General features: G+C 33.1%; 1 protein-coding gene across 2 annotated transcripts; it reads right to left on the reverse strand.

Annotated features, from left to right (window-relative positions):
• Positions 1-2,600: 2,600 nt before the first annotated feature.
• Positions 2,601-9,369, reverse strand: LOC124367410. 2 transcript variants are annotated; one of them, XM_046824206.1, is made up of 2 exons: positions 9,285-9,369; positions 2,601-7,515 (listed from the first exon to the last, which is right to left on the reverse strand). In XM_046824206.1, the coding sequence occupies exon 2, from the start codon at positions 7,506-7,508 to the stop codon at positions 6,300-6,302; it is 1,209 nt and encodes a 402-aa protein (XP_046680162.1). In that variant the 5' UTR covers positions 7,509-7,515; positions 9,285-9,369; the 3' UTR covers positions 2,601-6,299. The 2 variants fall into 2 exon arrangements, with proteins under 2 accessions (XP_046680162.1, XP_046680163.1); XM_046824207.1 differs by having other exon boundaries at positions 9,219-9,307.
• Positions 9,370-18,731: the final 9,362 nt, after the last annotated feature.

The raw sequence follows: 18,731 nt of genomic DNA on the forward strand, positions 1-18,731 counted from the left end.
AACTTCAGGTAGGTTGTTTTGGTGGCAAGCCTTGAGAAAATGTAGACACCGTTCCACAGGGAGACGTCTAGCAGGTGGAAAAAAATTTTGACGTACCATCGCAGAGACTTTCTGGGAGTGGAATAATACGAGACCATTTGGTCACTGCGATCGATCCCACTCATGCCTTTATTGTAACGGACAACTATGCTAGGCTTCATTGTTTGTTCCCCTCTTTTGTTTGTTACCAACTCCATCTCAGGGCCATTCGATGTTGAAATAGTTAACACATTTCTTTTGTCACGCCACTTCATAACTGTAACATCTCCTTTTTGGCGACTGATAGACTCCCCTTTTCTCAACTTTGTTTGAACCACAACCTCCGGATTACCAGCTCTAGTTGACCTCAAAGTACCATTCATGTTGGTCTTGTTGTTCATGAGATACTCCGCTAACTCGACGCTATTGTAAAAGTTGTCAAGAAAAAGTATGTGGCCTTTGCCAATGTGGTCCTTCATTAACTTTTTGACCACTTCAAAGGAGTGGCCTTTATCTGTGTCCATCAGAGTCCCCTTTCCTTGATAAATTATAATATTTATAATGTATCCTTCTGATGTAGTCAGCTCGTAAAGTGTTATCCCATATTTTGTTGCTTTATTTTTTATATACTGCCGAAACGACAGTCTTCCTCTAAAGAGGACCATAGCTTCATCCAATGAAAGCGACTTACCAGGGCTGTAAACTCTAGCACAGTTTGCTAAGATATGGTTTACTACGTTTTCAATTTTATGCATTCTGTTGTTTGTGTCGTCGGTGTCTGGATCATAAAACCGTAAGCATCTTAAAATGCACTCAAAACGGTTACGGGACATTGTCCGCCCAAAAGTAGGATGTTCGTATAGGCTATCTTTGGACCAATAGTGCTTTATTGACGGTAAGTTTACATTACCCATTAACATGCACAAACCCAAACACTTTTTAAGTTCTTCTATATTGACATCCTCCCAAACGTTCAATGATGCATGTTTAGGAAGAGGATTTCCTCGAATGATTGATGCTCTCTTATTTGTCCAAGTGACTATTTTTTCTAGGAGAACGTTGTCAAAAATAGCACCAAAAACTTCAACGGGATCTGTTGTTTGTAAGTGTATTTCTTCTTTACCTGTAAACTCGTGAACTAGTGGAACATTGTTTGTGTTGGTCCAACAAGCAACTGAACTAACGTAGGCATTGTGAACTTCATTTGTTACGAACTGCACGTTAGAGTCATCTGCCAAACTATTTTGAGACTGTTCAGTTTCATCAGTGACAATGTTGGAGTTATTTACAATTTCATTAGCCTCAATGTCAAACAATTCATTTTGTTCTGCTACACTACTATCATCACTACTATTAGAGCTCGGAACGTACTCACTCTGTCCATCCGATGAAAACAAAGAACTTGAGTCAGATTCACAGTCACTATTACTCAGCTCACGATCTATTTCACTGTCAGTACACACAAGCTTACGTTTCTTATTTCGTTCCATTTTGTTCTACAATAGTTTCTAAACACTAACAAAACATAGTCTCAACCGTAGTTCAGAAGAAAGAAGCCCGTGGTGTGAGGTTTACAACAAGAACAGTGTAGGCGGCAATGAACAAGTTTACCAACTGCGCGGGACGTAATTTTTAAGATATCCAGAGACCAAGCGTCCCACATGTGAGCCAGACATCCCCGTAGACCAATACAAAAGTATCAAGCCTCTAAAATAGACTAGTGATTTTTCATGGCAATAATAGTGGCATGCAAACAGCGGCGCAAATATGGGACGTCAGTCTATTTGAGGTGCCCCGAGCGGCGCATATTTGGGACGCCGGTGCACGGGAAGAAACCGTGCGGCTCATATTTGAGCCGGCTGGTCTGTGGGTATACGACTTTTCCATGGTGGTAGCGAACGTGTTATACTGTTACTTAAAAATAATATCAATATTTAATTTAATTATTTATAAATAACGGTCAATGTAGCAGTAATATTACATGAACTTTATGTGTTACAACATATATCTCAGTAAAAACAAAGCATTGGCGGTGTCTCCATGTCATTCTCATTTTTTATCTAGTTGGTATACGTTGTTTAATTACATGGTTGGATTTAAATGGATAAAGTTAAAACCGTATTGTATGTGACAAACTTTATCGTTTCGTATTTGGACTATTTTGCTACCATCGTAATCGACCACTATCGACTGACCATCGATTTAAATGGATAAAGTTAAAACCGTATTGTATGTGACAAACTTTATCATTTCGTATTTGAACTATTTGCTACCATCGTAATCGACCACTATCGACTGACTACCGATTTAAATGGATAAAGCTAAAACCGTATTGTATGTGACAAACTTTATCATTTCGTATTTGAACTATTTGCTACCATCGTAATCGACCACTATCGACTGACCATCGATTTAAATGGATAAAGTTAAAACCGTATTGTATGTAACAAAGTTTATCATTTCGTATTTGAACTATTTGCTACCATCGTAATCGACCACTATCGACTAACCATCGATTTCTTTTTAGCAGGAAATCACTCTACAGATTATGAAAAAGAATATAGAAAACAATACAAATGAAGTAAATTAAGTAAATGATTTTATTCCTTTTCATAAATACATATTACAGACACAATTTAAATCAGGAATCATATACTACCACAATAACAAGTTGCGTGGCAGCATTACTTATTTAAACGTACAGTTCTTTACAGGGAAACAAAAATGAGTCCAGTCCAACATAAAAACAAAAATAGCTCAGTGACGTCTGCACTTATTGTAAAATCTAACATACTAATACTTACTATCTACCCAAAAAAAACGAAACTTAACTTAAACCATAAATCTTAATAAAATATAGTTAAATATTATTCCAGTACAAAACTTAAAAAACTAAGATTTTCTTTTTCAAAGAGCCAGCTTTTTACAGATTTACAAAATTTATTTAAATTATTATTTTCTTTTACATTTATTGGCAATTGATTAAAAAATTTGGGAGCAACATAGGCAAAGGATAACCTGAAAATTGATTTATTTACTTTGGGTAATCTAAAGTTTAGTTGGTAATTACTTCTAGTGTTGAAAGCAGTGTTAAAAGTACCTCTGTTCTTATTCTTACGTAAAATATTTTTAAAACTTTGAATACATAAAGATGTTGCACAGGCAATATTTTTAAGAAATTAAAAAGGCGGAAAGAACTCTCTCTTTTATTTTTATTCAATATTATTCTTAATAAAAAATTTTGTGTTGTTCTAATTTTTTTAATCAAGTAATTAAAAGATCCTCCCCAACACGTTATGCCATACTGAATTTTCGAATCAATTAAAGCAAAATAAATGGTTTTCATTAGGGTGGAATCACAAAAATTTTTCAAAAAATAGAATGTTCTAACAGTAGATCTAAGCTTACTATGCAGGGTATTTATGTGTATATTCCAAATTAACTTATTATCAATAATCACACCTAAGTATCTAAAACTATCAACTTTTTCTAAAGGTTGGCAAACACATGGATTTTAAATACAAAGAGCAGCTGAGGGTGAAGAAACTAAACCGATAACATAAATTCTTAGGTAATGCTATTCTTATATTTCTCACCTACCAGGCATTTTTAGCGCGAATAGCCCTTCAGACGAAAAAGCCCTTACGATGCAAGTGCACTCATAATTTGTTGTAGGCCTAGTAGGCTAGACTGAATACGGTCATAAGGACATACGGTATATCTCTCATTACATCTGTATTTCACTGTTGACAGATCATGAACGGCTTCTACTCGTACGTCAACTTGTTGCTGGTATGGAAAGAAAATGGTGATCTATCTTAGAAGAAAGTACAAGAAATAGAAGAAGTACAACAAGTTATGGACGGGAGCCAAAACTTCTTAGAAATCTGTTTTTCAACATTTCCATTCGTAATTTTGTATTTTTAAGTGCACTATATACTTTTTGAAGGTCACAAATAAAGCATTACATACTCTTGAAAAGTATAATTTTCTTTACATAGTTATAACAGTAAAATATAATATAATTGTTTACAAAATGATATCAATACACAAAAAACAAAGCTTAGGAATTTCATCTTTAACTGAACGTTTAAATCTTTTAGTTATGTTAAATATATTTTAAGCAACGGCCGTTCAAAATCACGGAATTATTTTTTTGGAAACCCTACCATATGGCTGAATTGAACTCATTAAGCCAATGGAGTCCTTTCTAGGTGAATCACATATATGTTACTTCTAGAATTCAGTAGGAGTCACAGGAAACTGTAACCATTCTTAGAAATGTTTGCATAGAGCACTCGATAATGATATGGTTCATTATTAACCTAGCTTCACAATATCATTGTTTTGGACTATTATTTCCGAGAAAATTATATTTAACCTGATTCTTTTGATTGTTAGTTAGCAAAACTGAATTTTGTTCATATTAACAGGGATTTTGGGAACGGATGAGATTTAAAGTGCCCTTATGGCAAGCGTTCTAATATTTCTTTGATTTTATATATCTAACCATAAGGGGCCACGCACTCCCCCTATTATGAGTATTATGGTATTTTATTGTTGGCACTTCGTAACAACCACTACCAAACTAAGCTTCAAAACTATGAATTCTTGTTTTTGTATTTACAGTGAACCTGTATCTCTTCTCGCTGACTCGTAAGGGATATAGCTATACTTTTTTATAAAGAGAAGATGCTAACCCCCTTTTTAGCCTTATTCTGCCCGTTCTCGTGGGCCACTGGCCTTTGCGATGATCTTATGAAACCGAACGAAGGAGGAAAGTCAATACTGAAAAAGATCGATGCAACTGATAAAACATGCAACGGTCATGTACAGGAGTTACATGTAAAGTTATATCTGTGCAATCTAAAACTCAGGTCCAAAGTCCGACGCCTCAGGCGGCTCGGATCAGCTGTCCTAACTCGGTTCCCTTTTAAAATTTTCGTCTTATCAAAGTGAACGCATATGGTCGGTAGTTTATAACACGATTACATGTTCATGTATAAAAACTGTGTACCATAATTAATTTTACCAAACAGTTGTTACATTCAAAACACTTCTGTCAAATTATGGTAAATTTTAGTAACTTTGTGTTTATTAAAGAAATCGTAAACGTTGTTGTAATTGTCTTTGAATTACATGAAATTTATTGAATAATAATTAACTAATTTCAAGTCTGTATATATTTAATATTCATAAAAAGATTTTTACGTTTAAGCAACGTACTTACTGATAACGTTACTGTTTAAAAATGTATTTCACCATTTAGTTAATACCTTAACGGAATATTGGCGTTACGAATTTCTTTGTAATACTTTGGTTCGTTTGTTTAAAATGCTTTTATCTTGTTATTTTGAACTAGGATCGAGAACTAGTTATTGATCCACTGATAACAGCCTTTCCCTATGAGGAAAGGCAGTTATTCTCTATGCGTGTTAGAGAACAGAGGTGTGGTAGCTCCGTTTACCTGTTAATTATTTTTTTAATTGGATTATAATTGTTTTGCATTTCGTGATCAGTATTTCAACTGCTTTTGTATTCTGGCTAATAGTGACAGCGTCCTAATGGAATTTTTTATCCTCACTTCAGTTTAGATCTCGTGATCGGTTATAGTGAGGTTTGAAACTGCTGTAATCAACTGAATTATTAACTTCTGAACACTACTTGTAAATTGAATAGTACATTACTATTTCGTGAATATGTTTATATATAATTGACGTCAATGATATTGGCTGTTTCTTCTATACAACACTGTATATTGCATCTTCCACATATTTCAAGAACATTCGTCTAGAGACTTGCTGTATTCATAAGGTTTAAAAAAATGTATATTGAAATACTCAGAAACTATTAGTTTACATTGTTTGTTTTCCAAAACTTTAAATTACTGGTATTGTAGATGTTTCATCTTGGCTCTCACAAGTATTTCAGAACACCTGCCAGAACCTTTGCTTCATTAGAACCACCCAAGGGGCTGAAACCTACAACATTAACTTCTTATCAGAGATGAGGCTGTGCTCTTGCTTATTTCCATAGACATAAGTGGATCGGTGGGACAGCTCTTGTGACGGTACAGTATCATGACTGCGGCCCGTATTATAGTCTTCCACTTCTCCGCCGAGAGATGGCCTTCAACTTCAAACTCAAATTCCTCAATAACAATTTGACTTATCATAAAAATGAAAATACCAAATGACTTTACAAAGTATATATTGAACACTGTAGGTTTCGGAACAAGAAAACATTTTCTGTAAGGACCTAATTTACAAAAATATATTTGTCTATTGAAATGCACCAAAGTCTTCAATCTGTGCTAAAGTTCTAGGCAATACCTCTCGATAATATTTGCTCTTAAAATTCTGTGTAAAACAGTACATAAGGGCGTCGTTAGTCTCCGGTGTTGTGACATCCTGTACACATTGCGGATCTGCCATTGCTACTCCTAGCAGGCCTTGCGTGACCTGAATCGCAAACGGAGCCTTGGCTTTCATCTCAAGATCAAAGTCTTCTTTTGAAAGAGCCTCATTACACTGTAGCTCAGACAGAGTCGTGTTCAAAGTTTGTCGGTAAACTTCAAAAAGCTCTTCTCGGTGGTGATCTCGAACGACCTCGTTGGCGCTGCTAAACCAGAATAAAATAATGTCCAACGCAAACGAGTTCAAATGGCTCAGTTGGAAATCAACCAATTTGACATCTACAACATCGCCAGTGTCGTTGTACTTGAACATGATATTGTTGGTCCAGGTATCACCGTGGTTTAGGACTAATAGTCCATCCCCAGGTGTCGTGATCTCGACCATTTTATCCCAGAAACGAATGGAAATTTTACGAATCATTCCAACAAAGCGCTCACAATCTTCCAGTTTCTCGACGGTATCAACATGTCTGTTCATTATAGTTATTGTTTGCTCCTGCATTGTTAGTTTTGAACCCTCAGGGTCATCTTTTGGGAAGAATGGGTGCAGCCTGAACTCCTCAAACAGCTCGGGGTGTCTCTGCTGTGCTAACACCGACAAGGCATGAAATCTCGCTAGACTCTCGAGGAAACGATGGCAATGAACAAAGTCCAGCTGTTGCAACCTGTCTGCCATCTTATATCCATTTTCCCGAAGATCTTCCAGCACTAGAAAACTCTTCAAAGGGCAAAGGAACGGTGTTGCTGATATCCTCATGCTATGTAAGGCATACATCTTCGGAAGAATTTCATTGTACACTTTAAGCTCCTGTGTGTTTACTCTCATTTTTTCCATTACCTCCCGTACAAATCCAGACTCCAGTGGGGTTTTGATGATGAGAGATACAGTCTTAACTCGATCAGTCTTGTACTCCACGCTGACTCTGAACAGATGACTCAGATAGTTAGCTCCTGGTGGAACAGCACGCTGGCATCTGTATTTGATCACTTTCACTTCCTTGGCTCCATCCTCCACTGACCGCAGGACTTGGGCAAGATAATTATCATTCAGCCAATAAGGATTGAGACTATCCATTGCGTATCTGGAAATATAAAATTCCTTAAGATTATAGACCCATAAAGTTACAGTATAACAAGGAAAATACCATAACTAATGAAATACTTAGTGAAATCTGAATCAAATACACACCGGATAAATAACAGTGCACCAATTATAATATAAATTAACACATAACATACTTTATTTTGAGTGCATTAACAATATCTTAGTGGATATTATGTGGACCACATGTGATATTTGAATATGGCTTATTATAAGACTTTCATCGTAGTATTACACATCTCGTGCATTCATCTAAATAAAGTCGATGGACCTAACTGGTTTGACAGAAAAGAGCTTTTAATTTTTTCTACGTAATGGGTCGTCTTATGAAATTCATGTTATCTAATTTTGAGCTTTTTCTTAATATGTTTGCACTATAGGATCTTATATATTCTTAATATCTATTACGACTGTGTACCCAGATGAACAAAATTGTTCGTACCTCAATAATTTCGAATACTTCTTCGTGATTTAATTTATTTATAATCATTTTCAATTTAAAATCTTAAAATTTTATGATTCGCGAAATGTCAATCAAACGTTATTCTTTCTGACTGCCATTACAATTATTTTACATGTGAAATGACAAATAATACTTAAAAAAGCTGGAGGACATGGCCATCTTTGAAATCTCCCAGTCCCAACATGTTCCTGCCTGTAGGAACTCCCAGGATCTAAGAACTTCCCGCCCTAATGGAGCTCCCGGCTCATGGAAAGTTTAAAGAAAGTGTTTAATTTAGTATTTTTATGTGTGATACAATATAAGTATTTACGATATATTACACTTTTAACATTAGTATTTTACAACAACAATATTATTGTTTAATATTGAAATAGATAATATAAATAATAAGTTGTAATTTCTACTAACTCTTGACAGCTGACTTCGAGTTAACAACTTATGGTAGAGCAATATAACGACAAAGTTTAAAGACACTTTCTATACAAAACCCTCCACAGGATCCAAAATTAGAAAAAGAAACCAATTATCCACATTTAAAGATTTAACACAAATGTTGGCTACTGAGCAGCTGAATGATCTAAAATCGTTTCGTACTACTGAAGAAGAGCCTATAAAAATATTTGTGACAACCTTCATGGATCAAAGCTAAAGGTTTTGATAAAATATGATCTTTACAAATAAAATTTACAGATGACTTGAAATAAAAAAAACTATATACGGACCAAAAAAAAAATTACATGGCCCGATTTTGTACTTTAGAAGGTTATTTATTGAAATTAAGATGCACGATAAAAGTTAAAAAGTAGAAGACTACAATGCTTCAATGTTCAAGCTACCCAGAGACTAAGAAAGGACAGGACTATGACCACTGTTCAAAAGGCTCAACGATCCTGGAATTTCAACGTTAATAAATGTTAAGGACAAAAAGGTTCATGTTGCAGGCTTAAATATAGTATTAAAAAATAAAGTCTTGACGGCCCTATGAACAAAATGCCTAGGAATCCGTTTCTTCAGGGACCTGAGCTTTGAGAGTTGAAAATATATGTGTATAATAAGAGAACCAGATAAATGGTAATGAATAGTTAAAAAATTCCAAGGCCAGGAAACTCAGAGAAACGTGAGATTCTTAAAATTAGAGATATAGGAAATCCACAAAAGGAAAACACATAATGAATGTAAGAACTGCATGCCAGAAGCACATAGACGTTTACCTTGCATACCTGCAAACGTAATTCTAATAATTGTAAGTTAACCCTAAATTTATGAAATAAAATAGAAAATCTTACTGCCAGAAAAATATGATGAGCTTAACCGGAGATTGTTGTCGGAACTGGCATAACAAGTTCCCGCTGATAAAATTGTTATTCCTTATTATCTGCAAGGTTATTACCAACTTTAGACAACTAATCTGAGAAAGTAAATAATTACTTTACATGTAATCAGTAGGAACTCTACTTAAGTCTTAACATTGCGTAGTGGCGTAACTTGGCCATGGCTAAGGAATAAGACTGCATAAATGTAAATTTTAGTTAATTAGGTTGTGCCGTTATTATAGTACATATTATTTATAAAGTCTGGAGCTAATTTTATATAAATCAGAACAACTTTTCGGAAATACTTAATTTATTCCGAATTTTAAATTTCACTCAAAATTTAACAAAGTTTTACAAAATCTTGATTTGCGTTTCTTAAAAATTTCTCTCAATCAGTCAAATCTAATTTAGAGTCTGATCAAAATTAAAAATGAAACTATAAAGGTACACTTCACCAAAATGGTTTAAATTAACAAAATAAAATAAAAAGTTCTCTTCTTAAATTATTCAAAATCAAAATCACACAATGCTTGATGTAAACTTTAGGATCAAAATCTAATTTACAATACTTCAAAAGTTGAATTAATTATCAGACTCTGTTATATGGCAAAATTTAGAAAATTTAACACAACAGTATAAAACAAAAGACGTTAAACTAAACGCTGGTACGGGACTTACTACTTTGAAGACTATGGAGGCTGAAAAACTATTTCGCACTAAAAAAAAGAAATTTAAAACTTGACTTAAAACACACCGGGTAAAAATTAACTCTATATCCCAAAAGTATAGGAATAGAGGAAGTATTATGGCTTCTGAACTGCACGTGTAGACGCTCTGCACTCGACTTGAAGACTACCCCTCCCTCTTCAAACCAACCGGCTCGGGAACCTATCACCGTTGACATCTCTAACAGCTGGAGAGGTCAAACCAACAAAATAATGTCCACGCACCGCGTCTAGTTAACATAGAGCCTACTTCCTACCGCGATTCATCAGAATGATTATAACTACGGTACATATCTTTCCCTACCCCGAAGCTGAAATCACGGTAGGAACCTAAACCATTCAAACTTTCATCCCAGTCTAAATACAATAGGTTCCCTCCACATTCACACTTTTAAATAACAATGTTTGGTACTTAGCACTACGTGGAGGCCGTGGTCCGTAGTCCAAGGGTGATGTGGTACGGTTGCCCGATGTCCAATAGGGGTCCAGATGTACGCGTTCTCCGTTGGGTAGCCATCGCGGAGGGACGTGACGGGCGAGGGGGTTGAGGCTCAGCTTCCCCAATGACCAGGTGGCCGTGAAGTCCGGTGGCCTTGGTGACCTTGTGGTTGACCGGTTCTGTTTCAATAGTACATCTGCTACCTGCTCCTCCCTTCAGACGATCTAATAACAATTTCAGCCCGCGAGGCATTTAGCTCTCGGAGGACATTCATTTTACATATTTTCCCTCCGTATAATTGTATGGCTGTCAGTCTTTCACGGTGTTCTTAATATTATACGCCTGCGCCAGTGTCACGAATGTAAACCATTACCGGATTTTGTTATTTAATCATCCCGTGTAAGATGTATCAACCAGCCAGAAGTGAACCCGCTGGGGACCTTGGAACATTATAACCAACTCGGTTCACATCGACTCTGAAATTCCTTTAGTATACGTCAGAATTTTGAAAATAAGTCAAAGAAATGTAATTATATCAAAGCTTATAAGTTTATGTTTTATATAGCAAATAATATAATGAATTATATTATTTATTAATAAAGTTAATTCGCTGTTAAAATTTATTACTAGTGAATGTTTGAACCCTTTTCGACTGAAAAGAGCCTTGAAAAGAATATGTGGTACTACTATTAAAGACACAGTTTATTACGGTATTCAAAATATGGGTTTGCTAGGAGTGGCCATAAAATTTTATTAATTTAATTTAATTATTTTAACTAATATTTTAGAATGAAAGTATATTTCTGAAATTGAATAGGATTTGTGAAGCATGGGCACTAATCCTATTTAACATGTAGGATACTGCTTGAACATTTTCTTAGCTGTTCAATTAGTAAACTGCCATAAGGAAGTACATGAACAAAAACAATTGGGTCACTCAGCATGTTTGCAGATGTAGCCAATGTATGCCAAGAACACTTTAACAAAATTCTCTCCAGGGACAATAAATATTTCATTACTTTTACAGCGAAAAATCTGTAGGCGCAACACACAGTAGTGTAGCGGGCGGTATCTTAAAATCAGCAGGCGTCTCAATCTTCATGCTAACAAGTTTGCAGATATTGCACGGGCAACGAAAAATTGTAGTTGACAGTACAAAGGTCTGTATCGAAGGGACCAATAAGATATCCTGAATTTCAAAGAAGATTCAATAAATTATGAATAATTTTCAAACTGTTCATCTGTATCGTGTTCAAGGTCAAGTTTAAAACTCTTTATTCAAGTCAACATTTCAATACATAAATGTCACAGATCCCAATGCACCTCACGGGGCGTAAAGTAGTTTATAGTAACATATTTACAAGTTTTGAAACTTTTTGTAGTCCAGCAGCAGTCCATTTCGGTCTTCCATCACAATTAATTTTCAACACAATAGGAAAAAAAAGAGAACATTGAGAAAATTCTATTTCACAAACATATAACTATTTTCAGGTTAATCATTATATACAAATTATGAATAAAGAAGCTACATTTTGACAACAACAATCAACAAAATATTTTTGCCATGCCAGGTAATAACAATTTTACAACTATGTACTAGGCAGGTCTATATCGGTAAATTAACTATGAAAAATACCAGTTTAAGTAAAAATATCAGTAACATTAATATAATAATAACAAGTTTATAATTTTATACATTTGGAAGCAAAAATGCCTTTAACGATAAAATGAACTATTTATAAATAATTAACAATAAAAATAGCAATAACGTTTAAATAATAATACAAATTTCATTAATAAGGAATAAACTATAAAGAAATAACAATAAAATAATATAACTAAAGCAACGTAACAAATAAACATTATAAATTAAAAACAGTATAAAATATAAAAAGTTTAAATAAAAATGTTAAACTAAAACAATGACAATGACTTTCCATCAGTTATACCAATCTTTGGTGATATTGTAGATATAAATGTCATTCAATTTTATATCCGTACAATATTGCCTTCCTTAAGGGAGAGGCAATATGTACAGCTCATTCGTGTATTGCAATTCGTGTCCATGGAGCCTGAAGACAATATGTTTAATAGTGGTGAGCGACTTTTTAATCCAAAATAATTACTTTACAGATAAATTTGTGAAGTATATTAAATAAATAACCTAACATAATAAATAAATAAAATAAATATTATTAAATACATATAAAATAACAAACTATAAATACCCATAAAACAAAAACAATAATATACAAATGCTATACAGCAAATATAAATGCTATGTAACAATTAAAATTAATTATGTAACAAGTAACTATATTATAAATAAATAGAATAAAATGCCTGCAATAACAACAAGCATCCATTATTACCCAAGTTATTCGTATATGCTAAGTAGTGCAATATGACAAATCGAACGTATATGCTTATGACAAGTTCAAGTTCTTTCATTTTGACTTTGTGTTTTTTCTAGAAAATAATTTCATTTCCATATGCTTAAATCAAGTTATAGAAACGTTTTCGATCTGAGTAACTTAAGTGATGTCTGTTCAGCTGTTGGGTGTAAAAAGGAATTTCCAGTTGTATATAATGAGCAGAGCGAGTTGTTCTCATTATTTCCCTAAACAGGTATTGATTTATATGCATTATAGCTGAATACTTATAATCCTAATTAAATTTCAATATTTTAAACTGGTTGAAAATGTAACTCACTCTTTCATTTCGTTTTATAGTACACATCATCCGCCTGGTAGTTGAGGGGTATGTTCCTTCGTGATGAATTATTCCATATCTCATCATACTTTCAAACCATGATGTATATATTTCAATTAGTTGTTCACTTTTAACGTAGGTACTGCTTCATATGATAAAGTACATAATTCACCTTTAATTTCTTTGATAAGTCGTCAATATGGTGATCTCATTTAAGGTGTTGATCTAAATATAAACCTAAATATTTAACAAATTCAACTACTTCAATGTTAGAACATCAGTATCCGTACAAACATTGATGCTTGTCAAAGATCAAATTTTAAAAAATTAGTAAATATACTTTAGGTAGATAGGATTTGTTTTATTTTTTAAATTGTTATTTAATATGTTGTGAGGAACTTTATTATAATTTAGATAAATATGAAATTCTTCTTTCGTGTTTAATTTGTCTCCTTACCTTTCGATATCCAAAATTTCCATGTTCTTTTCAGTATTTTTGTAGTTATGTCCAGTTTCTAATAAATGTTCAGTGAAATTTGATTTTATTGTAGACATGTTATTTGTTTTCAAAGCTTGTATATGTTCTTTAAACCTTTTATTAAAATTTCTGCCAGTTTGGCCAATATAATAGCTTTCACAGTCACTACAGTTAATTTTGTATACTCCACATTGTTTCTATAAATCTTGTATGTAATCTTTTTGGTTGACTTTGTTTTCAATTAGTTTAAATGTATTATTTCTTGTTTGGTAACTGATGTAAAATTTGGAATTTTGAAAGGTTTTTCTGACAGCTTTGTTTATTTTACTATTGAAAGGTACACATATATATTTCTGAATTTCATTATTATTAGGATTAGGCCGTATTGTGTTGGTTTTATTGATTTTCCTTGTTTTCTTCTGAATCATTTTGTCTACAATATGGGGTTGATATCCATTTTTGACAGTTAGATATTTTATGATTCTCATTTCTTTAGTTTTATTTTAAATTTTGAAAAAAAAAATTAAACAGAATACTAATCAAAATTACAACTGTGTCATATAAATTTAACATCTGTTAAATTTATATGACACAGGTTAAATTTATTAGTCGACAGGTGTATATTTATTTGTTTTGTTTATTATTTAGTTAGAGGTTAATGTTCACACTGAAGATGGTTTATACCGAAACACGTGTCTGAAATAAAAGAATTTTAAAAGGGTTTTAGTTTACGATTTATTATTCTAACATAAAGATAACCCTATAGTGTGGAGTTCATAACATATTTTAGGTAGTTATAGTAAACAAATAATACACATTTAGATTTTTTAACATTTATAAATTATTTGTTTTCAATTAACCAGTGTGATACTTCTTGAAAGTTCTAGATTTGACTTAGTTTGCCTATTATAGGCAGAGCACACAAGTGCGGTGTCGTCAGCATAGGCAAACGCAAACGAGTTTAATTCAATATTCAGCAAATAATTTATGTACATAAAAAACAATTGGCCCCCAAACCCCGTCCTGAGCAGTCCCAAAATCTAATTTTAAAATATAACTTAAACAATTATTAACTTTCACAACTTGTCTCCTACCCCTACTAAAAGACTCTAGACATGACTGCTCAGTACCCACTATAACGTATTTAAAAATTTACCTATTCAAATATTCAAATCTAAGACACCAAAAGCACTCTGAAATTCCAAATATACTGCTAATGTGTATTTTTTGCTTGTCAATGGAGGCTGTTATACAATTTATATGCTTCTCTATACACAAGTCAGTTTCTTTTTGAGTCAAAAACCCAAATTGATTTTCAGAAAGTAGTGATATAGTACTCATAAAGTACTTAAAAGTTAATCTTTAATAACAGTTTCAGAAATCTTTGCTAACGTAATAATCACATAAATATTAAAAGGTGGATTTGAAGATTTGGCGCCCCTGGGCTATCCACATCCACAATTTGCCACCCTCCCTCTCCATACCAACCATGTAGTTTTACCTTGGTACCGCGGTGGGTCGACGCGACGTCGGCGGCAGCGAGGCGGCCACGCTAAGCTTGTAATAAAACTCAAATAAAATAGGTTGAATTGTCAATATTGAAGTTACGCTTCTTATACGAGTTGCAGTTATTGTTTTGCCATAAAATACATGATATCACGACATTTATCAACTGGCAAATTACTAAAAAATCATAAAATACGAAATAAATGGAATATATTAAGCGAATGGTTGTTTAAACAATCCCAATTTACAAACTGTTACGTTTAAAAATGTATTAAAAGTAATATTTTATCATATTTTTAATTTTTGGTATAATTTTATTTTTTACTTTTTTACCAAAATTTGCCGCCCCCTGAATTCTGCCGCCCTGGGCTATATAGCCCATATGTAAAATCCAGCCCTGGAAATAGAGCGATATGAGACACGTTCTGATGCATCTCCTGCTTTATAGACTGGGACCACAGAATCAGTTTTAAACTCAGTTGGACATATTCCTTGCTCTAAAGTCTTTTTAAATGCTGTATAGTACAGGCGTGAACGTTTCAATATTTCCTTAATGGTATAAATGCTAACACCATCGGTACCACAACTAGCCTTATTCTTAATCGATTTGATAGCATTAATAATATCATTTTGAGTGAACTCGAACTCCTTTAAGTGAACATCGTATATAGAAATATCTTCTAGGAATAAATAATTACCGAAAGCATCTTGTCTTAATGAGTAAATTACGGTGGTAAAATACTTGTTGAATCCATCAGCTATAATTGTTTCATTGCCTGTTACCTGGAATAAATGACCATTTATTTTAATACTACTTAGAGCTATTTTTTGCTTTTAATAATCTTATTAATAACATTCCGATAGTTTTTTGATTCACCATGACATCTGTCTACTAATGACAAATAATAACTTAATTTTCCTCCATTAATTTGTTTTGATCCATTTTTCGCTAATCTATTATATTCATTTTAGAACTAAGTTTTGCCTTTATTTGCAATAATTGTTAAATAGATTATTTTTCATATTTAATAAACTACCTAAATTGTCTGCAATCCAACTTGCCTTCTCTCATTCTTACTAGGTACTTTATTCAGTGAGACCGAATTGTTGTAACATTTATTGTAAATTTAATAAAATTATAATTACAGTCACTTCATCATATACTGGACTCCAATCAGCTAATTTTAGTTACCTGGTCAATAATTCCTTATCCAACACTTTACAATACTTTGGATTATTTATTTCCTTTTTAATTTGTATTATTTTAAGGTAAAGAGCATAATGATCATTGATATCTAATGCAATTTACACTACAATATTAAATATAATCGATTTCGAGTTTCTTACTAAAACATGATCTGAACAAGATTCACTATTATTGAATACTCGAGTATGTGTCTACTAAACTTTCAAACCCACATGACGATATTAAGTTTAAATATTCCTTAGCAGAGTTATTATTTTTCATCAAACAAATATTTATGTCACCTATTATAAATGATGGACCATTACTTCTCATTAAAATATTATCAAATTTCAATGTAAATTCATTATAAGTAAATTATGAACTGTCCATAAATGCCGAAAAGTTATTTTATGAATATTACCTTTGTAATTAAAGCTACAGATGACATTGATTACTTCTGCAGTCCGAAGTAGGATGAGCTCACTGGTACATTGCAGGGCAGAGTCCTAGATAACCACACCTGGTTCTGGTTGTACGGTCTGAGCTGTAAGAGCAGGTTGTAGCCTGATATCTGGTATTTTATGTCCTTTGTAATTAAAGATACAGATACATTGATTACTTCTGCAGTCCGAAGTAGGATGAGCTCACTGGTACATTGCAGGGCAGAGTCCAAGTAGATAACCACACCTCCAACCTGGTTGTACGGTCTGAGCTGTAAGAGCAGGTTGTAGCCTGATATCTGGTACTTGTCCTTCATACTTCTGGCAGTACAGTTATATTATAGATGAGTGGTAAAGTCCTTAAATAAATTCAAAGTTCGTCATAGTGTTTTCTCAAACTACGTATGTATACACTAAATATTTTCAAATGTTCCAACAGTTTTTCATGGGTGACATGTTAAATTAACTTTTGCCCACCAACACTTTTTAATTTACACCCCATTAAGTCTGTCAATTTGTACAGATGATGAAACTCGAAATCTTCGGTTAACTTCCGATTTTCTAACAAAGATTTTTCCATTAACAGTCTATATAAACTTACACCCATGTTCCCTAAGTTTTTTCCTTGAAATAGAATGTTTGATTATAGGGTGTCAAGTGAACACATTAGTTTCAAGTGCTTCATTGCTAAAGTTCGATGATTTAATTTAAATAAATGTAATGTGGAAGTATGAAAAATGTCTTGTCCATTAAAATCTACTCACTTCCACCAAGAATACAAAGCAGATTTAATTTAAGTCTTTTTACACTTCGAGAGCAATGCGTCACAAGTTTGCCTGTTTTTAAACTACACTATAATAGGCTTAAGGCACTTTTTGCATCTCTTGTATGTAGTTTTCAATGTCTAGTGGCATATCAACCAGATTTGAAAGTTTTTGCATGATATCCCCCATCTTTTCATTGACAACCTCTGGGATACCTTCGATTTGAACATTCCGGTTCCTATTATACTGTTCAAGATTTTCTAATTACGTCTGATATTACGCGTATTTGACTTTTTTTAGTTGTTTGTAATCCTCCTCCAACTTCGTCTGTGACGTTTTTAGTTCCTTTATATGATCAAAAAGTTAAGTTCATAGTTAAGTTCATTTTAGTTTCGTAATCACCATTTTTTTGGAAAAAAATTCTATAGATTATTTAAATTCATAGAGTTGTGAGGAAAAAATCTCTTCATAGGACAAAAATTGCAACTTAATAGTTTCCTCAATTTTTACCAAGTAATCTTCATTTTATGAAGGAAACAGGATTTTTTCCGGATTTGCCATCGTTCAGTGATGCAAAATTCAGTAACATTACGTTTCGAGATCTGCAATCTGATTTTTTTCTTCAAGTAAACAACTAACCTAACAAATCATTACAAACTAGGTTAAAATAAACAAATCATACCAGATCGTTGTGACACGCTTACATCAGAAATCACAACCACCATGTTGTGTGCCAACTTCACAAACACTAAAACATGCACAAAAACCAAACATAACTCTAATTGTTAAAACTGAAATACAGAATACAGGTCACAATATAGGTCTGCATTCGTCGACCAACCACCTAGGATACGTAGAGTCTTCATAGAGTCGTAGGTGTTATTTTATTTCTAATTGTAGCTATAAAAGTTGTATTATTTAGAAGCTCATATTAATTCGCACCCAAACGCTTTTTATGTTTCATTGTTCAGTTTATACTTTTTAAGTATATAAATGACCAAATATGTAACGGATACTTTACATTAAATAAATAGTAAAAATAGATAGGCTATGTGAAAATTGTATTAGCTTTAGACTTTTTGTTTTTACAGGGTCGTTTTGCAATGGGTGCGGCGTAGGGCAGCTAAGTGTGGTGAATGATAATCAAATTTTAATAGAAACAAATTTTAA

The sequence above is a fragment of the Homalodisca vitripennis genome, chromosome 8 (genome assembly GCF_021130785.1).
Source record: "Homalodisca vitripennis isolate AUS2020 chromosome 8, UT_GWSS_2.1, whole genome shotgun sequence".
NCBI classification, from domain to species: Eukaryota; Metazoa; Arthropoda; class Insecta; order Hemiptera; family Cicadellidae; genus Homalodisca; species Homalodisca vitripennis.

Coding starts and splice junctions, on each gene's coding strand:
- LOC124367410 (XM_046824206.1), bottom strand. CDS start 7,508: ATGGATAGTCTCAATCCTTATTGGCTGAATGATAATTATCTTGCCCAA.